We start from the raw sequence: 27202 nt of genomic DNA on the forward strand, positions 1-27202 counted from the left end.
TTATACAGTGTCAGTGATTAATAGGACGCACAAAAACAAGTAATAAAGACTGCATATTGCAGATCTGTTAAGAAATTAATATACTTTGATTCTATACGGATGCATTAAATAGTTTAGACATTTAACTAATGTTACAAAAACGTTTTATTTAACGTTCTATTCATTAAAGAATTCTGAAAATTATAGTTTATAATTATATAGTAATAAAATTAATTTATAGTAATAAAATATATTAAAATAGAAAACAGTTCTTTTAAATTGTAACAATATTTTACATCATTGCTGTTTTTACTGTTGTAGGAGCCAAATGTAATGATTGTTCAACCACTAGATGGCAGTGTGCACCAGGGGTGTAGGTGTGGTCACCTGTTAATAATATCAAGCCAAGGTCAACTGAAAGCATAGCTGCACAGCCAGCCACTGATGAAGCACTAACACACAGTGAGCATTATGAATATGAGCTGAAAGAACTAATGCCTGCTAACTGGGAGGAGTTTAATGTTGGGGATAGGTGAATGCTACTGTCAGATCAAATGTGGTGAGATTCATGTATATTAGCATTAATAAGACTATGTAGTACTTTGTACTTTAGAGAAAAAGGTAACTAGTCCTCAAGTGCAACTTCAATGATGACAACGTGAAAGATATTCTGACGCGCCCATGCATTTTATACTGCCCGCGAGCCTGTCCGTATTTGCATACTTCGCGACAATTGGCCAGCTGTTCCAAGCTGGCATTAGTCCATAAGATTTCAACAAAAAGTGGAGAAGGGAGGAGTTCCCGCAGCGTAGCTACGCAATGTCTCATTCCCGCCTCTCAGGGAACCGAGGTTAGTAACCGGAGTATGGCAAGCCATTTTAGCTTAAATTGTACCCAGCGTTACTCGTAATTGCATTTTTACTAGTAAGAATTAAATTAGAGAGCTCTACAATTCAATATTACTAGTCATATGTCTCCATTGACTTCCATTCATTTTTAATTATGGAGCTCTACAATTTAATTACTAGTAAGAATGCAATTACAGAGCTCTCTAATTTATCCGAATTAAAGATATGTATAATTGCAGAGCTCTGTAATTGAATTAAAGAGCTCTGCAATTGCATTCTTACTAGTAACAACTGAATTAGAGAGCTCTCTTTGGAATTGTTACTAGTAATAATTGGATTAGAGAGCTCTCTATTTAAATTGTTAGTAAGAATTGAATTAAAGAGCTCTGCAATTGCATTCTTAGTAGTAACAATTGAAATAGAGAGCTCTCTAATTGTAATTGCTACTAGTAACAATTCAGTTGTAGAGCTCCGTAATTAAAAATGAATGGAAGTCAATGGAGACATATGACTAGTAAAAATTCATTTGTAGAGCTCTCTAATTGTAATTTTTACTAGTAATAATTGAATAAGAGAGCTCTATAATTGTAATTGCTACTAGTAAGAATTGAATTGTAGAGCTCTCTAATTGAATTCTTACTAGTAAAAATGCAATTACGACGAGTAACGCTGGGTACAAGCTATTTAAGCTAAAACGGCTTGCCATACTGAAGACGTTTTGCTTAAAAATATGATAATCATACAAGCGTCTTTTGCTAGTGTGTTGTGCTTCAGCACATTTGCTGATGTCATTTCTCTTTATAAAACAGTGTGGGCAATGTGTATGGTTGCAAAAATTAGCAGGATATGAGATTTTTCATTATCCAAAGTTCATTTGCTTTTTAATGTGAAAAGCATTTCAGTTACACCTCTGATCTATTCATCTCCTGTCATGTACAACACAACTCGCAAATGCCCACGGGAAAATCCCACCGAAACATTTATTAATAACATCTTTGTTTTGAAGCCTATAGGAAATATATCAAAACCATACGTTCAGCTGTATCATATTAAGGAGCAATTATCACTAATTGGAACAGCATTTATAGAAATCACTGTGAATTATCCATTGTGTTATTGTGCAATAGATTGTTTCAGTGACACTGCGCAGCCGTGACTTTTCTCTTGGAGTTTTAAACAATAACTGTTGTGTTGAAGTTACGTGTCAGTGCAGATGCAGCCTATTTTTTTCTGCATTTTGTTTTTGTACACATAAGATTATGGGCCGTCTCACACAGAACGCGTTTTTGCTGTTAAAAAAACAGCGTTTTTAAAAGTTGAACTTATTTTAACTTGAGAACGCATGCGCAACGTCTAGAGCGTGTTTACATTGAAAAACAGTGGCATGGAAAAACGCGTTGTGTGAATGGTGACACTGGTCCCTATGAGTTCTATCAGAGAAACCTTAATAAGTATAGTGTTCCTGTTTCATTATATGTGCAGCAGAACTGCTATTAAAAGCCCTAGTAACAGTAGAACATACAAAATACATTAGTTTGTGCCTCCCGCAGCTCTTAACTCCTGCTGTTTAATTCAGACCAGAATCATGGCGTAATCTGCTACTCATTAGGCACAAATCTGTTTGCAATGAAGACCAAATCTAAAGGAAAGCCATTCTTTTCACTTATTTGCATATAGCCTATTGCCTTGCAGGTCAACCAGTGTATTTCTAATATGCTTTGTGAAATAATACTAGACTTCTCCCTGAAGATCGGGAACACTCTCTAAAGTAAACTACTAATGATGCCATTAATCACTGCTTTCTTCCTTTCACCCTGTCTTTTTAGGCTAAATATAGAGGTTTTATTCTTGCCTTATTCAGCCAAGTTTACTGAACATTTAACTTATTATGTTGGAAGCTGAGGCAACATTGTGATTTGAGACGAGTTTATAAATACGTTTTACTTATACTCAGTTGTGTCACGTCAAGTGTAGATTTTCTCCGGTATTTATTATTCTTTTGCACTTATGCCTGTGACAGGGATGGTTGAACTTTCTCTTAATGGCCATTTGGTGGTGCCAGAACTGCTTGTTTATTAAAGCTGGCATATCCTGATTTCAACCTTGTGTAGAAATGACAGATCTCTGTCCAAAATGGGTAGATAAAGTAGGAGAACACGATAAAAAATGTTAATCAATGAATGCATTGTCCAGGTGCACTGCAAATATGAGTGAGTTCAGGTAAATTGGGCCGTGTTTTAAATTCAAAAAAAGTTTTTCATTTCTTTAAATAAACGCTGAGAAGAAAAAAACTGTCAATGCAATATTTATCTTTTTCATGTGGTTTACCTTAATGTACTAAAATGAGTTAAATGGAAATGAAATAAAGAAAACTATAGACATTTAAACAACTAATAAATGACAAACACTTTTTTTTTTAAATGGACAAATAAAAACTAATTCAAAAATATTAGTGAAAACTTTAGTAGCATCTCAATGATTCTAAATAACACCATGCATCTAAAGTCTAAAAAGATGTTTTGATATTGAGTTGGCTGGATCATAAGGTATATATTCTCAATATTTTAAATATAGGCTCACACACCTTGGTTAATAGTGTTTTCTTGATCATGTGTTATCGGAATTTAAGCACTTAACCTTCGGCATATTCTCACAGCTGACAAGAACGGGCTTGTTTTTCCCTCTCCTGTTAAAACACGACATTTTAAAACCTTTTAGTCAGATGGCAAGCAATGCTCTGTTGGATAAGAGAAGGGTAAAATCCAGGAGGTGAAACCACAGAGAGATAATAATGCTGGTGTGGTTTTTATTTGGGGGAATCCCAGAGGCCACAATCACATCCATATTGGCAGCAATCAAACATCTAGCAGGTCCTAAACATTTACTGCACATACTCATTAAAGATGATTAAAAACATCATGGAGAATGGATCAGACAGGTTTATATGGTAAGGGACATTTAAAGACTCCACAGCCTAATTGAAAACAACAACAGGAAATAGAACCTGTTGTTGCTGTAAAAAAAAAAAAAACATCTGTTAAAGAACAAAAACGTAACCAATCCAACGGTTAGAATGAAATCGAAATGAATAAAGTAGACCCGATAAATAAAAAAGAAAGGATTTTACAACAAAAGGCCCAAATTAATTAAACTAATCAGCCTAAAACAGATGGAAACTTTGCAGAGTTTATTTTCCCTGTTCTGTTTGGGTTTTTTATTTTGACAAAATGTTACAATTTCTTCCGATCAAACATTTGGTGCATAAAACCTTTATTGATTTATTACTTGTTTGTCTTTTCAGAAACTAAGTAACAGTCACTAGAATGTTTCAAGTTCAAATAAATAGAATGTTTCAAAGTTTAAATAATTGGAATGTTTCATTGTTTAAAGTTTAAATAAACAGAATTTTTCAGTTTCAGCACTGCAAATACAGAAGAACTCAATTTTGACTTCACATTTAGATGTGTTGGTTGACCCCATGTAATGAGTTGAAAAAGAGGTGAGTGATAAAACTTCATCAGCAATACATGTAACAGTTGTCATCTTCATTTATTGTTCTCCGGTGTATCAATCAGTTCACTCAGTGTTTTATTACTATTTTAAAAAATGGTTATATTAATTTATTTCACCATATTACATCATCTGGCACTTTAAAAAATGTGTCTGTTTATCATCCATCAAGCTAATTTGTCCAAGGCTATAAATGTTTGTTTTTACATCCAGAGACAATCAGTGTGGATGAAGTACCGATCCAGAAGGAACACCATAGACTTTCAGGGTCAGTTTCCAAAAGTCACTGTGCAAGTGTCACAGTGTGTAAAAACAGCACTGGTTTGGGCTGAAAGGCAACTACAACTTAACTGAGGTTCACCATAATTCAAGAAACCATATATCTGTGTCAGAAATCGCATACTTCCCTAATCCCATATAGTATGCAAAAACAGTATGTGACAAAAGTCAGAATTAACACTATGAAATAGTAGGCAAAAAGTCTCCGGATGACCTACTTCTTCCAGCGAGATTCTGAAGTGTGCATAAGATGGACACTTTAACTATCCCATGAGGCCACGGGAGAGAATTTGCCAATGGCAGTGAATTGGTAGGTCACATGATAATGAAAACATGGTGAATGTAGAATGTCCAGATTACATTCGTACTACACACCTTTATACTATATAGAACATACTTTTTTTTTTTTTGCTGCTGCTGTGAAGTAATTTTTCTAAATAAGTTCCTCAAGAGAGTATGCGATTTCGGATGCAGAAATCTGAATTGCTATAGGCTCCCTTCCATGTTATGATTAAAACAGATGTCCTCATCAACATGTAAGAGAACTATGACTATGGGAGAATCAGAGAACTTGTATAAAGTAGCTTTTTATAAATTAAAGTCGATTTAGCAAAAAAGTGGAAATTATTATTAATTAAATGTATTTAATTCAAATTACAAATAAAAAAGCACTCTAAGGCAAACTGTCATGAGAGAGTGATTGGCAGTGACAGACCCTGTAGAAAACAAGTTGTCAGTGCCACATCAGTTGTTATGGAGTGAGGCAGCTCTCTCCACCAGAGCCTGGGAAAAACATGAACTTAGTGGTTCTTTCCAAGAATGACATGTATTCATTCCCCTTCTTTAACATGATTCAGGCCCCAAGGCTTGATTATCAATGACTAACACGGTCGTATTTCCAATGGTTGATTTGTGGAGAATCTTTTTGGACCATGTTGGTGCCATATGTTACAAATTGAAGCCAGAATTCAACATTCAATGCTAAAATATGCTACAAACAAAAACACAGGGAAATTAACTGGAATATGTCCATGAATAACTAGACAAATGTATAATGAAATGAGTCTTAAGCTTTGGATAATATCTAACTCTGTAGAGATTCAACAAGAGAAGTTTGGATTTGGTTAGGCATATCTGTGTCATCTAACGTCTTTGATGTGATTTAGTGTCAGTGCTGGCTGGAACCGACGTGTTTTATTCACTGTGGCTGTGGCAAATGGATAAAAACGAGTGAGAGACAGAAAAGGAGAGATAGAGGGACATAGTGTGCGAGAGAGGAAGAGAGAGCATGCTGCCACTGGATCGGTCACACCCACCACGTGTGTTGTGTTTAGACAGCTGCTGTTCAAATGACCTGCCTGTGGACAAGAAACATGCACTCCACATAGCCGTAAATCATCTCAATTATGGAGTCGGTAAAGCTTGCAGAGATCTCTGCAGAGCACTTACATAATAATAATTGTCTCTTCAAAGTATAGTACCGTATTATTCTCTAACACGCAAACCTACCTCATTTGATTGGTTTGACAAGTCTCTAGGTGCTTTAGGCTAGCTTTTCAGTACTGATGTTTGGACCATCAGAAATGGCTTTTAAACAAGAGTTCAATAAACATGTAGTTGATTTTAAGTAACTTGCCTTTTAGACAGTAGAACAGTTGTTCCAAAAGAAAATACAGCAGCAGAAACCACAATCGTGCAAGAGTGTTTCTGACCGAATCGGATAAAGACATTGTCGCCACCTACTGGCATAATGATGCACCTGCAGAAAGAGTTTATGTAAAGAATCTGCTAATCAGATTCGAGGACTGGAACTTGATGTTGGATCAAATGTCTCCTGTCACTAACATAACCTCCCTGAAACGAGGGGTCGAGACGTTGCGCCATCCTATGACGCTATGGGGAAACATCTTTCTCCTAGAAATACTGAAGCCTGATTGGAAATAACGCTGTTGCACCGCAATGGCCAATGACATTCAAGCGCACAAATTAGTAGTCTCACAGTAGAAATACTGCATAAGATACAACTATCATAAGAAGTTGTATTGCAACATATGTTTCCGGTGTTAACACAGCAGTGAAGACCACTGGACACCAGCATTTTGGGGGTTCAATGTAAATGGGTTGGCTAAGTGGCGACAGCGTTGGCTTGTTTTGACCAGCGCAGTAGCGGACCTGGTTGAAACACAGCACCCAGCCGCTGTAATCGTGCGAATAAGAATAGAAGCAGCGAATCTCTGCGTTTAACTTAACACAACTGAAGTAGAACAACACTGTTCAACCGCTACAATGCCTACAATAATCCTGATGCTCGGCTTACAGCTCCACTACCATGAGGGGAGCATAAGAAGCCAGGTTTGTCTTTTGAAGAAGTGAGCATCGCCTATGATGATATGCGAAGGCAGGGAGTCCTCACGCTCAAGGATGAATTGGCAGAGTGGGAGCTCACCATTGAACACATCGTGCTCCAACCTGGGGTTCTACTGCTTCTTCCTCCATGGCTCAGAAGGAGTGGCCGAGGGGAGGTGCAGCCGGTTGGAGGCCAGATGCTCATTCCGCACTAGGTGTATCCGAGTCCTGGCGCTCATGGCATCGCATTTAGAACCCTTAATGGCGACCTCTGCGTGGCCGCGGCACAGGCAGAAAACGCCCGATAGGTCCCGCGTAGATAAAACAAGGTTAAATGGCCATCTTCGGTCCACTGGAACGCTCAAGGGGATCATTGAAGTGTAATCCGCAATCCACTTTTGGAGATGAACCAATGGCTTGTCTTGCATTTGGAAGGAGAAAGATTCTGAGGAAATTTTATTCAGCACCACGTTATATAGGAGTTATATATTTGGTTCCCGCCCCTAATTTGCCATTACAGTGCAATTCCGTTATTCCAATCAGGCTTTTGCATTTCTTGGTGGTTTCTTCCCCATAGCGTCATAGGATGACTGATATTGAAAGGGAACCGGATGATAACATGGTGAATGTGAACATGGCTATGTTGACTGTTTTCATCAAACTGGACTGTTATAGAGGTATATTTTAAATGCATCATTTGAGAAAAGAGACAAAGTGAATGAATGTAATGGTTATGCAATTCTAAAAAAAAAAACTACTGAACTGCACATTAAAGAAGGAAAAAAGGGGCCTACTCTTTATTTATAGTTTAAAAAAAGAGTCACCAGCTCGCTCCGGTGTGTTAATATTTGCCCCACTTTGGATAATTTGTCATTGGCTGGAGTTTGTGAGGCTGATGAGGAGCTGATCATGTGACATGAGGCTAAAGGAGCCAGGCTGGGCTTCAAGAGGGGAAATGCACAGCATTCCTCAATGATCCCTACTGAGGACTGGCTGAAAACCAATAGTGCTGATGTGCAGCGCACGGCACGGCTTACAAGGGCCAGATTCAAAAGGCACAGCACGAGAGAACGATTCAGAAACCCTCTCTACCACTAACATATTTTTTCTTAATTCAGTTTAACTTTAAACTGCTATGCAGAGCTAATTGTATTTATAACTTGGAGTATGGAGTTGAGAATGATGGAATTGTATTTAGACCGGCTCTGTTCAAAGCACCCACACCTCTTAAACATTGTGCATTTGTATGTGTACACATTTGTGTGGTGTTTTAATATGTCAGAAACCATGTGGCACATATTCAGACAGACAGTTTGTTTGTTAACATTTGTAGTGTGGGAAAAACAATAGTTCCCTCATACCTCTTCCCTGCCCTTTTGTGCTGTGGCGGACAAGCCAACAGATCAAATTCTTTAGTCATTCTGTGGACTAGCATGAGGATGGAAAACAAAAACCCACGCCTTCACTCTCCACCCTTTTAGTGGTCTTTCAGCTATTCCCCTTGATATTGTAGTCAAAGTTTCCAGATTTAGGGAGGGAATTCTTTCCACTCTGAGGCAAGAGTCAGTACAACTATCTTTGCAATTTAATTCAACGATTGCGTTAGATAGGCGTTGCAAATGGGCGGCGTTTGTGCGGATAGAGCAATGCTACATGCATGTGTTTTTTCTTAAGAACATCAGTGGCAAGCAACATAATCTTGAATTAGATTGAGACGAACACTAGCACAAGTTCTCAGGAAAAGAAAAGCCTTTGAATGTGTTCCATCCTTTGGAGGCAAATGTAAGATTTGTGTTTGTAGTCTTTTTGTAATGCATTCCATTAAGTTTTTAATGAATAGGCCTACCTTTTTTCTTATTTTGAATTCTTTCCCAAAATTCTGAATTACTAGCACATTTTTGAGAAATTTTGTATTATACTTTTTTTCCTGTACATCAGTGTATTCCTACACTTCCTGAAAACTACTCAATCTGATACTAACAACTTCAAGAGCTTGAGAACCCAAAGTTTTATCCCTAATTAGGGAGGACTGGAAAATGAATTAGGGAATGTTGTAAATCTAGCATGTAAATAAAACACACATTGGAATCCAGTTGTAGGGCTTGCCGCGGTTGCCCACCAGTGTGTTTGTGAAATACTCTGGCAGAGATCCTGATCAACCCTAATCAAAACCAAATGAGAGACAGAGAGAGTGAAAGGGAAAAAGAGAGTGGGAAAAAGCAAGGAGAGAAAGAGAAAGGGAGAGTGAACATCATTAAAATACTATCCAACTCAATTACCAGCAGATTTTAAACAGATGACTCAGGCATTTTTTTTTTGTTGTCTTACTAGATCAACCAGATCCATTTCTACACATGATTTTTTTGTTTACACAGGCTTTCTAACTGCTTCCTTTCTGAATATGATAAAAGTGAACAAAAACTGTAAGTCATCAATAACCTGTGGTCAGAGATTTTCCTGTAATTATGATATCATGGTGAGTCTGTTACAAGTCAACATATGACATAAATAAGTTTGCGTACTACGAATACTAGTTTGGGAAGCTTTGCTTTATTCATTTATTTTGCTGCTTAGAGAGTCTCTTGGAATATCTCTCTACATAAATTTTTTTTTTTTTAAAACTTTCATTTGAATATATATGGGAAAAAATCACCATATCAAAGTTATATGTCAAAGATGCTGAAAAGAGGGAAACTGGTGCAAACCTAAACAGTAGAAGATGCAAATCAGTGCTGACTGATTCACTCTAATCAGATCTAAAGTGTTTGATGATAGCATTTAGCGTCATGGAGATCTTCTCGCCACATTGCCAATTAGTCATAATTGGTAATTGGAAAACTAAACTTCCGGGTTCACTTCCGCGTGCCAGAAGGGCAAATTTTCCACGGCCTCCTGACCAGACCCTATTTGGAGAGAACACTCACCGGCACAAGATGTTATGCTATTATTAAATATCTCATTAGTATGACTGACCCCTTAAATGGATTTCATATCAAAGTTACTTTGAAATTCATGAATTAAAATAGCTCAATTTGCTATTATTAGGTACAGTACTAATAAGAAATAGAAACTATATTAAAGGGTTAGTTCACCCAAAAATGAAAATTCTGTCAGTAATTACTCACCCTCATGTTGTTCCAACCGCGTAAGACCTTCGTTCATCTTCGGAACATAAATTAAGATATTTTTGATTAAATCTGAGAGCTGTCTCACTCCTCCATAGGCTTTCAGAGGGACCGAAACTTGCTGGCCCAGAAAATGTATTAAAGACATTGTTAATATAGTCAATCTTAAGTATATCAAGCGTCGAGAATACTTTTTGTGCGCAAAAACAAACAAAAATAACGACTTTATTCCACTATTCATTTCCTTCTCTCTGGGCCTCGTAGTGTTTTTGCGCTGCGCGTCTGTGTTGCACGTCATCACGCATCACACACATGACCAGCTTCGGCCAATTGTGAGCCTACGTGGTGACGTGCAACACAGACGCGCTGCGCAAAAACACTACGAGGCCCAGAGAGAAGGAAATGAATAGTGGAATAAAGTCGTTATTTTTGTTTGTTTTTGCGCACAAAAAGTATTCTCGTCGCTTTATAAACTTAAGATTGAGCCACTGGAGTCACTTGGACTATATTAACGATCTCTTTAATAACTTTTCTGGGCCAGCAAGTTTCGGTCCCTCTGAAAGTCTATGGAGGAGTGAGACAACTCTCAGATTTCATCAAAAACATCTTAATTTGTGTTCCGAAGATGAACGAAGGTCTTACGCGGTTGGAACAACATGAGGGTGAGTAATTACTGACAGAATTTTCATTTTTGGGTGAACTAACCCTTTAAGGTGGCAAATTATATATAGTTCAAAAGTTAGGGTTAGGGTTATGTCTTTGAAAGAAGTCTCTTGTGCTCACCAAAAATACTGGATGAAACAGTAATATTGTGAAATATTATTACAATTTTAAATAACTGTTTTCTGTTTGTATTTTCTAATGTAATTTATTCCTTTGTTGGCAAAGCTAAATTTTCAGCATCATTGCTTCAGTCTTCGGTGTCACATTATCCTTCAGAAATCATTCTAATATGCTGATTTGATGCTCAAGAAACATTTATTATTATTATTGTCAATGCAAAAACTCCTTCATATTTTTGTGAAACCACACAATACAATCCACTGAATATCCTTCACAGCCTCATTCCTTAAAATAAGTTGAACTAATTGAAATGAATACTCAGTTCTGTTAGAGACATTCTAGGAGAGAATGATTATTGCTGATTTATCATGATATCTCAGTTGCTTTTGAGGGTATAGCAGATCAGGCTAATTATCCTGGGCCTACTTAATCATTTCCCATAATCTAATAATTGGTTTTCAATACATTTTTCAAAACAAACTTGACAAAGTGATAATATGCTATCCTGCCGAATTCCCTTTTGTAACAGTGAAGTTCTTTGGTCCAGTGAGGTCCGTAATTAAGCGTGGAAATCAGGGGGCTGATTGTATTGAATATACGGATGAGTTATGATAAGGCAGCACAATAGCAGCCCTTATGAACGAGTCCACTTAATCAGCCAGGGGAGGAAGGTGCAAAGCCTCTGGGACAGATGTATAATATCACTACTTCCTTCCATAAGCCTGTGCTGCAGATTTATGGTGTGGCTACTTTGTTAGAAAAACTCTCTCATGCCGTCTTCCGCCCTAACCTGTTTTCCTTCTCCTGGAGTTTTAGTGTAGTGTTGTTTCCTTCACTTGGGGAAAGAGGGAGTCGCCATTAAAGCAACAGAGAAGAAAAGGAAAACTGTATTTCAATTGGTCCACATGCCACAGAGCAGTTGATGGTTTACAAATATGTTTAAAGGTGCACTCAGTCATTTTTTGTTTATGCTGTGCTGGCCCATATAGCACCATCTTGGACTTACATCTAGTGCTGGATGCAGCATCACACGTCTGAAAGCTTAGGCAGTGACTTGTTGCTTCGCTGCCTTTGATGACTCAGCATTTGCGCAAGAAGGTACCTAACGAAACTGATTTCAGACAGAATTCTGAGGCAGCGTAATATGATCTACAGCAAAATAGCTGAGCTTTGGTGATAACTAAGCAAATATTTAATTACAATAGTAATTTCTAGCTAGAAATGTTGGTCAAAAACTGACCTCCAACTACAACTTCCAGACACTATCTTTATTTAACTGTCACAGAATGGAAAGCACAGGATTGTGGGATATTAAAGGCAGTGATATGCTGCTTTCAAACACCGATTAGATGAAGGTATCTCAGGAGACAGGAAGTGAAGCTAACATTAGATTTGGACATGCCTTCCTACCTTGGGATGCATCCTCCGAAGGCAGCATTTTAAGCTTTCGGACGCAGACAAATTTCAGTCTAGAAAACTAGTCGTTGTCAGCCATGATTGTAGTGATTGAAAATGGCAGTTAGAGATAAAGTGAGCTGTTTTGACATGTCATGTCATCTAATTAAGGAAGCCAACATTTGGTGACCCACTCAATGTAAAATAAAACAGTTTTTATTAGGCTACTATTTAAGGTATACTTTGTAACTTTTCGCCCACTAGTAAAAAAAAAAAAAAGAAAAAACCCCGGGAGGCACATTGTTTTGGTTGCTCTCCGGCTGCATGAATATGGTAGAATATAATTTTATTGCATTCTCTTTTTGCTAGTAGGCTACACTTCCCTCTGTTCTGCGGTTTTTAATAAAAAAAAATAAAAAAAAAACGTGATTCCCCAGAGGTTCGAGGTTTAGCTCATCATGTCAACCGCTCTCGCTCGTTGTAACTAACCTATGCCGCTTCAACACATACACACTTCAAAACAGCCGGATATATCCTATAACATATAATAATATATGTAATATAAATACTGCTACTACTATTATATTAGTAATAGTGCCATTGCATTAACCATTAAAACTAAATCTCAGGACAATAGCCTACTCACCAGCTAAACAGATGAGGCCTTAAGTGCTTAAGTGTAAATTATTTTAAAGAATTTGACTGACCTGTTTATTCTCAAAATTATTTTAAATCCGACTCAGAGACACAAGATCCAAAATGGAGAGAGATTTAAATATTTAGTGCCCGTGTGCCCCGTACAGCTATAAATGATGTCAGATGTATTTCCACCAATATGGAAAATATATTTATAGTTTCACCTCACTCATTCACTGGCCCTGAATGTCTGTGTACCTGAGAGTGATCAGTAATGAACCGTGGCAGACTCTAACATGAGAGCCACATCACTGTTCAGTCATGCTGATGAAATGAGAGTCAGATAGGTCCATGCGGGGAGGTGCCGGTTCAGAAGGTTTCCTCCTCTGGGAGAGAGCAGAGAGAACAGAGACTGGCCGCGCAATGTTGGGATTGTTTGCTTTGATGAGTTCTGGGTCTAAACTGCTCCAGAGGGCATTATCAACTAGAGATGTCTATTTCAACTAACTTCTCCTGAAGGCAATTTGGAAGACTTCCATCAAGGAAAGGAAAGGTTGCTTGAGGCCAGGCCTTTAGAAAAACAATTCAATTTTAATATGCACTAAACTACAACATATTGATCTGACATGACCATTGCTGGGTCAGCGAATCTCATCAGGCCTGGAGTGACTTATTTTGTGGCTCTCAGAGCATATTTTTCACTGCTGGAAAGATCATCATGGTCATTTTCAGGGCTGATGTGTCTGTGCGAGAGAAAGTGACCAGTGTTTTGGACCATTTCATCTCCAGCATTCATCATCCCTGAAAAAACAACATTCAAAGCCTCATATCTTCCACAATCTGGAATACCATCTTCAAGTAACAAGCTACTTTTTTCCAAGATGATGCATCTGTTTGGTATTTGATTAATTAAAAGTAGCATGTTAGGCATGATGCCTAGTCCCATGTGGTCATAATTAGAATAATTTTATTTGCATGGTAATTGTATTGATTTTCTCAAATATTGTCTATAGAAAGTACAATAATGAGCTATGCATAAGAAAAGTGGCATTTTCAAAGGTAACGGCTTGAGGAGAGATCAAACCGCAATTCCAGCCAACACTAGTTTAACTGAACCCCCACCCCATTCTCTCTCTCTCTCTCTCTCTCTCTCTCTCTCTGACTGTCTCCTTCCTAATGGGCTCCAGATGTGGAGGTTGATGGGGGTGAGCTGCTCGCTTGTCATCTGTGGAGCTGTCCGTCCATGGGGAGGCTCTGTCAGTGGGCTGCAGGGTGCAGAGGGATGTGGGGGTGGGGTGGGCGTATGATCAGGGCCGCTGGGGCTCAGGTTAGAGCTATAGACGACATCTGGAAGCACTTGGGGTCAGCGAGCCCAGGCTGTGAAAGGTAAGATGGACGCCCAGGCAGAGGAGACAACATGAAAGTTGTTTTTTCTTTCTTTTCTTGTGGCTTCCTCAAACAACTCTCCTTGGGACACGAGCAAAGACTTTTCATTACTTATGAAATCAAAAGTGTGAACAAACATATACGAGCATTGCAGCCCACCCGAGAACATTATAGGATAAAAAGAATGCATGTTTTAGTCATAAATTCATTCTTAGGTGTTTGGTTGATGTTGGCGCGAGGACAGTAATGAATCCGTCCAGCTTTCTGCATGAATCATTAAAAATCTTCCAACCAGAGACTCACTTGGTTAAGGAACCTTCAAGGCCCATTGACCTTGATATAAATGGTTCAAAGAGGGTAGTGTCAAAAAAACAAAACAACAACGTCGAAATAGGAAATGGCTCCCTCTCCAAAGTGAACACTCCATATATTGCAGGTCCTAAGAGGATGGCTGTATTTGGAAAGGGTTTGACTCATGAACTGCTTGGATCATGAAGATTCTGCTGTAAATTGGATGGAACGAGCCCAGTTTGTGGGGAGAAGCCACATTAAAGGCATCACAAATGGAATCATGACTGGAATTTTACTATAGATGCATCATTTAAGAAAATGCTCAAACTCGGATCATTGTGAAACAGTTCTTGTCCATCACTGTTAACTCGGGAGAGGCCAACCAATCGGGAATGTACTCGGTCCTAATCTGGACTTCTTAAGAAGCTGCTGCCAAATTTATTTGGAAAGGCAACAATTTATCTAAACTGATAGTTCAGCCAAAAATGAAAATTCTGTCATTAATTACTCACCCTCATGTCGTTCCAAACCCTTAAGACTTTCGTTCATCTTCAGAACAAAAATGAAGATCTTTTTGATAAAATCGGAGAGATTTCTGTACTCTCCATTGACAGCTATGCAACACTTTGACGCTTAAAAAAAGTTCATAAAGAGATCACAAAACTAATCCATGTGAATTCCAATTGAATTTAATGTAAACATTCATCAACTCGCACTTCAGTTGTGGTAAAAGGAAGCTCAAGTATGTTCGCTTGACGTGCGAGAACCAATGAGGTTCATTCTCATGTTACGCAGCACGTTTGAGCTTCCGGAAGAACCAATGAGGTTCATTCTCATGTTACGCAGCACGTTTGAGCTTCCGGAAGAACCAATGAGGTTCATTCTCATGTTACGCAGCACGTTTGAGCTTCCGGAAGAACCAATGAGGTTTGTTCTCGCGCATCAAGTAGGCTTGAGCTTCTGTTTATGTTCACTGATCAAAGTTTGTATGTGAATAAAAGCCTAAATTTAATCTGTTCATCAAATAAAGCAATTGAGTCTCTTCAGAAAATTTGGACTAAACTGCTCAGATCATATGGATTTGTTTTACGATCTTTTCGTGAACTTTTTGAAGCATCAGATTATCTTTACTATCACTTTTGACCAATTGAAATGCATCCTTGCTGAATAAAAGTAATAATATCTTAAAGTAAAAATCACAGAACCCAAACTTTTGAACAGCAGTGTATATAAATTTTAAGTGAGCATTAGCTAATGGCAAAGGTAATCAAAACGTAAAAATAGAGTAAATGAGCATGCACAATAAAATAGCCAATATATCAACTGATACAATAAATAAAGTGCACTAATTTAGTGCTCTGACACCTAAGATTTTCAGCAATGCTGTGTGAGAATCTCATTTTATAGCGCAAAACATGATGTAAACAAATTGTTGGAGCACATTACAGTGATGACAGCTGACAGATTTCTTTCACAGAGCTGAAAGAGACAGATGAAAAGAAAAACAACTCACCAGCTCACCCCCTTCCTCCAATTGACTGTCTCTAAGGTCACTTGAGGTCACATGTAATCAGCAGACCGAGGGAGCCATCAGGTACATAAACAAGCCAGTGTCAGCCATTCAAAAAAAAGCCCGAGGCCACTTAAACTCAAACGATCGCTTCCTGTGCCATAAACAGACTGTTTTGAAAGTAAACATTCCTGTTCAACAAAAAATTAACAGCGCCGGCCCTGAAAACTGCTTAAAGGAATCAAAGTTCACCACGCAACACCAAAGTCTCCATCATCAGGTAGTAAAACGCATAGGCTGTTTTTAAAACGCTCCTGTCAGCTGATTTTTCTCTTCCACCTTTAAAACGCTTTCAAATCCAAAGCAAATACACAGGCACTTTAATGGAACGATAGCTGGCAGGGGAAGAACAACAGCGCTAGAAGTGTTTGGATCACATTGTAAATGACCAGTTTGATTAGCTAAATTTTGTTGTTTCCTTGCTTTTGTTTACCCTAGAAAAGCACAGGGTTGGAAACGGGTGGATAGGAAAAGAGCCGCAGGAATTTCTGCAAAGCTTTCTACTGTTTCTCACGAAAGCCCCAGGAGTCCCGACAAAGAGTTATTTTACAGTTTAAAGGTATAGATGTTCACACTGAGAGAAGGAAAGAGTAACAACCATCCATTGGAGACCACAAACACACAAACTCTCACTACTCATGGGTTTCTCAATGATTTCACCTGCCTTTCCTTCTATTACATCATGGTGTAATTCAATGGGCCAATATTGGGAGTACGTTTCATCTAATTTTATTCTAAAACACCTCTTCGCGTACATAATGAAATAGGACTTGACGTCTGATACGTGGAACTGCTGCCAGCAACAGAACAAACCAGAGAATGAGAAAAGTATATATACATGCTTTTAAGTGAATCTTAGCGGAAAAAAAACATGGTCAAATTGTTGCAAACGCTGAAGTGTTCTCTGGCAGGCCATAAAGACATTTGAGGACACTCTAACCCTGAAGCGCAATGCCATTAAACTGCTTGGACATCTTTATTGCAAAAGGAATATTACATGTTTAGATATGTTTAGACAATATAAATGGGTAAAATCAACAAGGCTCCAAATGCATTACTTACATATATGGCAAGAGTTCTGAATATGCCAAAATGAACAAATAACCCTGGCGTGTTTTAAACTGAAAACAGTGAAGAGTGATTTTAGAGTACGTTAATAAGGTAGCCAAATTTCAGCCAGTTCCAAATAATCAAAATATCCAAATCCCAATTTGTGGCCTCAGTGCATGGTTACGAGTTCCAAGGAGAAATCGAGGGGAAATCCTAAAAACTTCCCAGATGTCCACAAGATTGTAGTATATGGATTCCGCAGAGGTCATCAAATCCCTGCGGTCTCGAGAAAGAAATCTATAGTAAGCCACAGTCTTCATACGGGATGACCACACTCACGCTGCCACAGTGAGTGCGAACAGAGAAAAGTTTCCATTTTGTGCTTTCCAAAACTGAATTTTCCCACATGCCCAGAACATGACAGTCTTATGTAAATCATTGGTTCGGGAAAGCTCGGTACCTTGGAGAAGTTCTCGTTTCCTTGTAGAATTGATGGATAAGAGTAAAACACATATAGGAGGACAGAAAACAACATTTATGCCAGTTTTGTGGGGACATTGGGATCGCTCAGAGTCTCTGACAGCCCTGCTGTCCACTTCAGTTGACGGTGGGTACCTGGTTCAGGCTGTATTCTTTGGCCTTCAGTCTCAGGTTGGCGATACTGTTGGCCATATTCATGCCCTGGGCTGTGTTGTTGTTAGCGCATGATGGGGAATAAGTTGCCATTGCGCTGTAAGGGAGAATTCAGGTTGTCAGGATGAGAGTTCACGCTTTTCATTAGTAACGGATAGAAATGCATGTTCTGTCTCTATTCATTTGATTGACTTTGATAAAATGATTAATATGTTTTTGATGAAAAACTTTACATGGATGGCATTTGTGTCACCACATTTCTAATTTCAAGACAATAATTGTAAATTAATAATAATAGTTTTCACTCCCTTAGTTTGACAAGGATGTTTACAGTAATAAAAAAATACAGAAATGTAAAGTGGTATTTCTAAACTGCTATTCTTATTGATGGTTATGTGTCACTGATGTAATTTCTGTAGGTTGAGTTTGCAGAATTCAGCTCCATGTATAAACAGTTTTCTGAATAGTGAATCTATGCTTTTATCCAAAGCTACTGACATTGCAATTATTGGGAAACACTTTACAATGAGGTCCCATTAGTTAACGTTAGTTAATGCATTAATTTGCATTAATTTGTTCCAACGTTTGTGAATAAATACAACTGTTCACTGTTGCAGCGCATGCACATTAAATACTATTGAAATATGCTTTTTTCATTGTTAGTTCATGTAAACTAATGTAGTTAACAAATGGAATCTTACTGTAAAGTGCTACCAATTATTGTATAGATTTACATTGTATACATGGGAATTGAACCCTTGACCTTGCACATGGTCACACAGGTCTCATTCTAACACATTTCATGTTTAAATCGTATGGTTGTACATTTGAAATGGTGGGATAGTTGAATATTTTAAACATTTATTCACAAGTATACTACTTTCATTCACATTTTTAGTTAAATGAGGGACGGCAACATTATGCAGATGCCATCCACTTTCATAACCCAGAATATTGGTATAGCTTATGCACAACCAACCGAAACAGCAGCATAAAAAAAAATGAGGTGGACTTCTAACCTGTACGATGGTGAGCTGCCCCAGGACAGGTAGTCATTGGGTCTGGGAGCGGGTCGTGGGACAATGGGCTGCTCTACGGCTGTTACCTCTCCTGAGAAAGACTTGAGCAACGAGGCATTTTTACTGGCCAACATTGCACGTTCGTTTCGCCGAAACTTCGCCCGCCGATTTTGAAACCACACCTGGAAAATCAAGAAAGGTGCTCAGTTAGACATTTACACAATGTGACGAGCAGCCTTATCATCATAATGGAGCAATGTGTGTAGTTTGAGAAGGTAAAATACAAGGATGTGCCACTGCTGCGTCCCCATGATGTGAGGACAGTGAGCACGATTACATTCTGTAGACCGTGGCTAACCTGCACTCGTGCTTCAGTGAGGTTGACTCGGCGTGCTAAATCCTCCCGAACAAAAGCGTCGGGGTAGTGCGTCCTCTCAAACACTCTCTCTAAGGCCTGCAGTTGGCTGCTGTTGAACGTGGTCCTATTCCGCCTCTGTTTACGCTTTTTCTTCTCCTCTGAGTTGAGTTGCTCATCTGCACACACACACACACAGATTTAAGGATGACATGAATATCCCATTATAGCAGGTCTGTTCTCAATAAACGGCCTAACAACCTGGAAAAAGGACATTAAATTCTTAGGATTACGCTTAAGTCAAACTAGCGAATGGAAATTCAGCCAAAAGTCACACACATTTCTTAGAAAAACTGTAAGTTTGTAACCGTTTAATGGACAGTCAGAGAATTGATACAAATTATTGTCGACAAAAGTGATGATCCTTCCTAAACCCGTATCCCACTCAAAGCTTAAAGAGTGTGTAAGCAAGAACACTGATCCTTATTTATTAAAAATCAGCAATTTTTCTCCAATTTGATAAATTATCAACTGACATTTTAAGTTAATAAACCCACTTACCCCATATGTTCTTTTGGAGGTCACTATGACCCCAGACCCTAATCATATTGTGAAAAAATTTGCACAATTATTATTATTATTTCTTGACTTTTCCTCATGATTACATAAAATCTTTTCAGAAATGTGATTTTGACAATGTTTCTGACGTTTGCTTTTTATAAACAGTGCGGAAAAAGATTTTTAGAGGATAACTTTAGGGGATTTATTAACGGAAGAAAATGTTATTAAATAAAGTAATTGTATTATGTAATATAAAGTAATATTTTTATGTCATCCAGTCTAGCATAATCTTATATGACATTACACCTACAGAAATGGAACATAAAAAATAAAATAAAAATACAATTATCAGGTTTTATAGAATGAAGCCAAAATATGAAATAAAACTACATGTATCAGTTTCACACTTATTTTTAGTATTTGATTAAATCTATTTTCTTCTGTCTTCTACTTTTTCTTTCTAAAATTATTCTGGCTTCTTCTAGTAGTAAAATGGCAATTAGTATAATGTCTTGGCTTTTTTTGGTCCGGGGAGAAACAGATAGACTCACTCCTCTTAGTTTGGATAGGCTACATCAATCAGTTCTTAAATCGCCCCATAAACCTTCCCAGAGAGGGAGAAAATACCCCAGTGACGAATTGATTCGCCCCAATTCCTACAAGGCCGTAAAGTCAGAAGAAAGTTGAAAGAAGAGGTTATCAGTTCTAGGCCTAGAGTATGAACAGCTCTACATGTGACAGCTGTGTGCTTGGAGACATCGAAAATCATCTAAAAATGGCATAGCCTAGTCTTAAATGCCCTCGAGTCTTAAATCGTGTGGTTAGTATATAGGCCTTTTATTTCTCCGACGTACAAAATAGCCTACACGCGCCCAAATATTAATATTTATTCAGCCTATGTTTATTTATTAAAATTATTATTGTTTAGAATTATTATTTCGTTTTAATTTTATTGGCTTGGTTGGTTCAAAAATAAAGATTTAAAATTGTATGTGCAAAAAAATTAGAGCATATAGTTTTCGCAAAACAAGCAAGACTGTAATTTTAGCAAGAGGCTCTTTTAGGCCTAATAATTTTCGTAATGTTTCAAGTTTAAATGTATGGATATGAAGTCTAAAAATATACAAGGTTTATGCTAATAAATCATAATGTATAAAATTAAACGAACAGTTTTGGTAAACATAATAGCTATCCATAGTTTGGAAAATGTAAACGGTCTAACCAATTTACTGACTTTCATTCAGTAGCTAAAGTAATGAATTAATTAAACCTTTGGACTATTTAAATCTAAAACGTACAGCTCTAACATTTACAATATCTAGTATAGGACTATATTTCCTATTATGAATTTGCAGATCCGAGATCACTTGCTGTTGGCTTCATTTCGGGGAAAATATTAAATAAATAGAAACTGGCCGACTGGTAAAATGACCGTGACAGCCTGCAGAATAGGCCTATGGAAATTAATTGAAAATTAGGCCAAAATTATCACTTTTCTTTTTAAAGTTTAAAATGTTGTTTTGATATTGTTTTACTTTAACAAACCGTAATGGAATCTATCGAATACAACTATTAGACCTGGCTGTAGTAGGCTATATTTTTTATTTATTTGCGTAGCCTAGGCCTATTGTGGGGTTTAAAGCAACAACACACTACAATTAATTCCATGAATGAATTGCAAACTTAACTAGTAAGTTGTAGTAAATGAAGCACGCATTCAGAGTTGGGACTCGTGTTCTCTTATAACGCTAATATGGGTGCCTAAAGTGACCCGCATCTTTCGGTACTCTTACTGAAGTCTATCATTGTCACTCATCTGCTAACGGAACCGTTTTCGGCACGCTAAGGTGCTAATCACATCTAGGCTATTAGTTATTTGTGTGTAGTAAGCTATAGGCCTACCAAAGAATATTATCGTGTGCAAATTCATCATTTACTCTTGTTAAATAATTGGGAGACCCTAAACAGAAGCTGGCTAATGTCAATGAAGTAGCTAATTTTCCTTTCCTTTTTTATTTTTTAAGTTGAAATCTTGGTTGGCTTTAATTATTCTTAGTAAATTTGGATGAATCCGTCCTGATACTTCAATGTTATAATGTTTAAATATTGAAAGAATCTCTGGGATCTCAGTCTGCTCATGCACTTACTCTCCTGCTGTGTCGTGTCGCTGCCGCTGGTCAGTCCCGGAGACTCCAGCATACTCCTGCCCGCCTCCCCTGCGCTCTCCTCCGCTTGAGCTCCCACCATCTCCCGCGCCTCCTCCAGATCCAACAGGTGGCTCACGGAAAAGTTCTTCTTAGCCTGTAAATGATCCTGATTCGCGGTGATCGGACTCTCCAGTCGGTTAGGAAACGTGGCTTGTCTGTCCATTACATGAGCATAGCTGGAAGTCATGACGCAAACTGACGAAACCCAAGATATCCTCTACCTTTCACCAACATGGGTTAAGTCTTGACCTCAAACAATCACTCTATATTCGACAAACAGATCGATTTTGATTTCTACATCCGTAGGTCAATGTCAAATGGATCCAAAACAAGCGTAATTATCGCTCTTTTACTTCACAATCATGCGTCTTTATGGAAAAAGACATCTCCAAATCTAGAACTCCAAAGTCTTCGTCTTTTTCTACCCGACGACTCCCTCTTAGTTTCTGCAACAGAGACTTTCTCCTCTCATTCCGAAAGTGAGGGAAGGAGTAATCTGGCGAGATATGTTTGATGGCACAGATGAACGATTTACGCCCAATAGTAGGAGGTCGAACGAGCCTCTCTCAGCTCCTTTCTCCGGTACTTCAAACGGCGCAGACTGGCGCTGAGGGGGGAGCCTGCGAGCCAAATACACGAGCATTTGAAGCCCTGGGGAGGGATGATAGACAGACAAGAAGTCCTAATTACGTGGCAATGTTTTTTTTTTGTCGGTGTTTCTAACGTTTAACAAAGCAATATCTATTTTCTCAACCCCTAACATCCACACTGAAAAACTTAATAATTAATCGGTCAATTAGCCAACGTGATAATAGTTTGGTTTGGATAGGGGGTGGTCCGGATACAGTATTCGAGTTATTCAGAAATACATCAGAAATGCGATTCATAAAAATATCCTACAAATATGATGAACATGGTAGGCTATACATTTCTGAATTAAAAGTCACTGATATTTATTTTGGGTCAAATATAGTCAAAGACTACAGTGTCTAATTAAATTTAGACAGGCCTCTAGTTTGTAATCTTTTATTGTTATTATTTCTTTAAAAAAAAAATAAAAAAAAAAAGCAGGGTTTTGTTGTCATATAGGCCTATTAATCCAAATCAATAGCGTATCAGGAAGCCATTTTTGTTGTCATGCGGTTTTTTTTCCAAAATCAAAAATGTTTTGACTTTTTTATGAAAAAGCACATTTTGTCAAAAATTACCTTGCCATTATTTTTCATTGTCGTCATTTTTGGTCCAACATTTGTCCTTTTATCATCTCTAAAATCATTCTTTTTTTTTTGCCATTTGTTCCATTTCACATGGGATTAGATCAAACTGAACAGACTTAAAGTGATCATCACAATCACTTTTTTGCGTGCATAAAATAGTCTGTAACCCTAAATCACAGGCTGTTATGGTTAACTGATGTTAAGCTATATTAACACTAACACTTAAAAATGATCAAAGTTACACACTGGCAAAGCTCTTATGGGTATCGTGCGTTCAGTCCATGATGTGACACTAGTTCTTTTTTAATCGGTTTGCAGAGGATGTGTTGCGTGCGCTTTTAAAGAGTCTCTCGACAGGAGGGGATCGAGCTCTGCATGTGTCGCAATGACATGAGTTCAGGCTCCAAGCTGCCTCCGTCAGCCTCCATAGCCTGGTCTGGGAAAAGAACACTTGATGCCATCAAAGGGGCGCAGATTGAATCCAGATGTGCAGTGCCTCTCTCGTTCTTTCCGTGCATTTAATTAAGGAGCTTGGATTGAGGAGATCTTTCTTCATCATTAGTTTTCCAAGATCCCATTTCTCCCTCGAAGCCCAGCTCGCTGCCCTGTGCCAGCGCAAGGCTTTGCTTTTATTGTTATTATTTTACTCTGCCCATAAATCTGCCACATATCGAAACCTTGAGTCTTTTTGAAAAATGAAATTTGAGGAATACAGGGAAACAAAACCAGGCCCATATAGTTTACCAGCAACAAAAGCTTTAATCAGCCTCCACAGCATGTTTTTCTTCATGAGCAGGGCTTAAGAGTAATCTGAATATGGATAAAGAAATACATTTATGCACTAAAATTAAATTACAGTCATAAAAAGTCAACGCCTGACCTCTATATTTTTCCAGAAAAGTAGGCAATAAAAAGTACAATTGTAAAGCGAACTGGATAAAGTAAAAATAATAATCTACACTGAAACGATAAAACAATAAATGTTTGCATAGAAAAAAAAAAATACAATAAACGCACTTATATTGAAATAGCCTATATGACAGCGGTCATTTGGTTATAACTGTATTAAAATGTGGTGGGGTTTATTTGGAGGACAAAACTTGCTCTGCATTTATTATCGAAAGAAATAGAGGTCATGATCGTCACACTGACAGTAACAAATAATATTTGACAATAAAACAAGACGATCATAAAAACAACGCAAAACATATTTTCATCTTATCATTATAAGTTTGTAGCGAGTCGCCGGTTGTCAATCGCATTATTGCTTGTAACCAATAGGCCTACATATGGAAAGTTGAATTAAGTGAAAACCGTAGGCCTAGAAACAACCACCGAATCGAAACATTAATATAATAATGATATTTGTAATAATACGGTAAGATAATTTTTAAACATGATAATATAGGCTACATCATTTAGGTGAAACATTTTACCTTTGGACAATGTAGCCTACAGTTTAATTTGTTTATGAGCATACAAATAATGGAACTAAATTATTACTGTGGTTATTGTTAGTTTCAGGAATTTAGGAATAACCTACAAAAAAAAAAAAAAACAAAAAAAAACGTGCAACGTTATGCACTCCAGCATCTATGAAATTTGCTCCAAATAATACATGAATGAATGAATGAATGAATGAATGAATGAATGAATGAATAAATAAAGTTAGTTAAGAATAACTCATAAACTCCTAAACATTTGGAGTGATACATTTTTTATCAAGTTTATTTGATCAGTCATAATGCATAAGTATATAAGGTGAATCAACACAGTATAATGTATAGGCCTATTAATATTCAAATTCGTTTTATTTAAAACAATATTTTTATTCATTATAGGATAATTATTATGATCAGACTCGAGGATCGTCTTGTAAAAAGGCCTCGTGCCGAACCCTTATATATGCCATGGACCTGTGTGCATCATAAACATAGGACATGTGCACAGCTTACACAACATTTGTTTCAGCATCGGGACATTTTCTCATAACGTCACGTTATTATGTTTGTCTAACGAGCACAGCAAGGAAAGAATCAAGGGCCTGAGAACTAACGTTGAACCTATCACATATAAACCCACATTAGTCGGAATGTGCCCCACGTTGAAGAAAAAAAAAACAAAACAAACTTTAGTTTAAAAAGTCCATAAGTGACTATAAAAATCAGTTAATTTGGAGTTTACATTTTTATAGAATCCCTTAGCAAAAGTGGACTTATAACACGGTTTTGTTTTCTTAGACATTACTTTAAAACAAAGTGCAAAACATTTTGTAAACCGCAATTCAGGTTCATAAATGTCTTGCGATGCAGCTGTCCTGACTTTAAAACTTTAAAATATATAAGAGATAGACGTGTACTCGTGTAGGTGTCTAACTTTCCCTCACGCCGCGCGAAAAAACCCCCGAAAAAAACATGTCCAGTATTAATGATTTATTGTAATCCAATTATTTAACCCATTTCGTTTACATACTGTGTCAAAAGCTACAATCTATAACTAATGCGTGGCCAGCGGCGTTAGTGCTCTGTATTTATCACACAGACTTTTTACGTCTCATGTTACACACTTTTCCAAGTTGTCTGGAGAGGAACCACACTAAATTAAAAGCAGATCCAGAGGAATGCTGCTCTATGAAGATGAACTACTGTTAAAACAGGCACATAGTCTCATTTACACGTCTAAGTTGTTTAGTATCGCTTACTTTTTAAAACGCTCATATATGAATTTTGCATTAGCGGTGTTATTTTAATGAGTATATTTACAAAGACAAACAAGTACACCTGCCTTGAAATTGTCTCTTATGAAAACCAAAATATGATGAAATGAATGTAAATTATTGAATAATCTCATTTATTTTAATACTGTGGCATTTGCAAACTACTGCATTTGCAATCTTGTTAAAGGAAATTAGATTAGACTAAATGAGAGCCAGCAATAAATAAATAATAGCTAAATAAAAGAAAAGAAAACTAAAAACTGGTGATAAAGCTTCTAAAATGTGTTACTGGCAGTAACCGCTCCAAAAATGATATCCTTTACCAAGACAACGCCTGATCAAATTCAAAACTTATAAACAACAGATCCCTTACAGAGATGAGTCTTACTTGTATTTTGCTATTCTCTGACCTCATTGCTGCAATGCTGAACAAAAGGGCCAACAACATCCCGACTACAATGCTGAAACACAGCAACAATGATCATTTCCCTATCGTCTTGGTTGTCTTAGTTCATAATATATTGGTCATCTTGGCCTGGAGAGCAGCATTTAAGCACCACCTCTTCATTCCAGAGACCTCATGGGACTTAAAGCTGTTTGGAAATTAGGCTCATTCTTATATTAACCCTTTGACCCTGCCATCCGACGGGCTGAAGCCGTGAAGATGAAGGCCAGAGAGGCTAATTGATGGCCTTCGCTGAGGGGAGAGAGCATGAAAAGATAAACAAAATTAAGAGCAGTGATGAATATCACCTCTGAAGGAGCGAGAGGCCAGGAGAAGTAGTCATTTATTAATGGGAAGTGTTAGGCCGTTAGCCCAGATATTGAGTGATGGGCCAATGGCAGGGCCTTATTGCAGGTCCTCATGGAGAACTGCGATCATAGGCCGCGATAGGAGCATAGTGTTGGTCTGCTTCAGCTTTTCCCAAACACAGATGTAAGATGACTGTGCAGATTGCAACGCTAATCCAATTTTCCCTTATTTGTCTATTAAATTCAGATTTTATCAGCAAGGCCTGGTTCTGAAATCAGAGCCCTATGGTTTCAGGAAAGAACCATGTAACACAAGCAGATATGCGAGACAGTTGATGTGGATTTGGGAAAGAAAACAGTTACTGTATGTGTGCATTGGAACGTTGAAAAAGTCTGTTGACACCAAAGGTCCAACTTCACAGCGCCGCCTATTAATATCTAATAAAGTTTCCTGAAAACGTAATGACCATTAGTCACAATATGAGGAATTTCTCTGTGCTGCCACAATGAGGGGCTCTGATAGAAAACACATGGGCTGCAAAA

General features: G+C 37.7%; 1 protein-coding gene across 1 annotated transcript; it reads right to left on the minus strand.

The window, feature by feature from the left end:
• Window positions 1-15793: 15793 nt before the first annotated feature.
• Window positions 15794-22602, minus strand: prrx1a (paired related homeobox 1a). Its single transcript, XM_084410870.1, has 4 exons — window positions 21914-22602; window positions 19209-19384; window positions 18851-19032; window positions 15794-17928 (listed from the first exon to the last, which is right to left on the minus strand). The coding sequence occupies exons 1-4, from the start codon at window positions 22158-22160 to the stop codon at window positions 17796-17798; spliced, it is 738 nt and encodes a 245-aa protein (XP_084266996.1). The 5' UTR covers window positions 22161-22602; the 3' UTR covers window positions 15794-17795.
• Between the last annotated feature and the right edge of the window lie 4600 nt (window positions 22603-27202).

Source organism: Rutilus rutilus, assembly GCF_951802725.1.
Source record: "Rutilus rutilus genome assembly, chromosome: 6".
NCBI lineage: Eukaryota > Metazoa > Chordata > Actinopteri > Cypriniformes > Leuciscidae > Rutilus > Rutilus rutilus.

Bases quoted from the DNA above. Each gene is read 5' to 3' on its own strand.
- prrx1a (XM_084410870.1), bottom strand. From the start codon at position 22,160: ATGACTTCCAGCTATGCTCATGTAATGGACAGACAAGCCACGTTTCCT. The intron at 19,033-19,208 runs GTTAGCCACGGT...TTGATTTTCCAG, and splicing joins TCACTGAAGCACGAGTGCAG to GTGTGGTTTCAAAATCGGCG. The intron at 17,929-18,850 runs GTTAGAAGTCCA...TCTCCCTTACAG, and splicing joins GGCAGCTCACCATCGTACAG to CGCAATGGCAACTTATTCCC.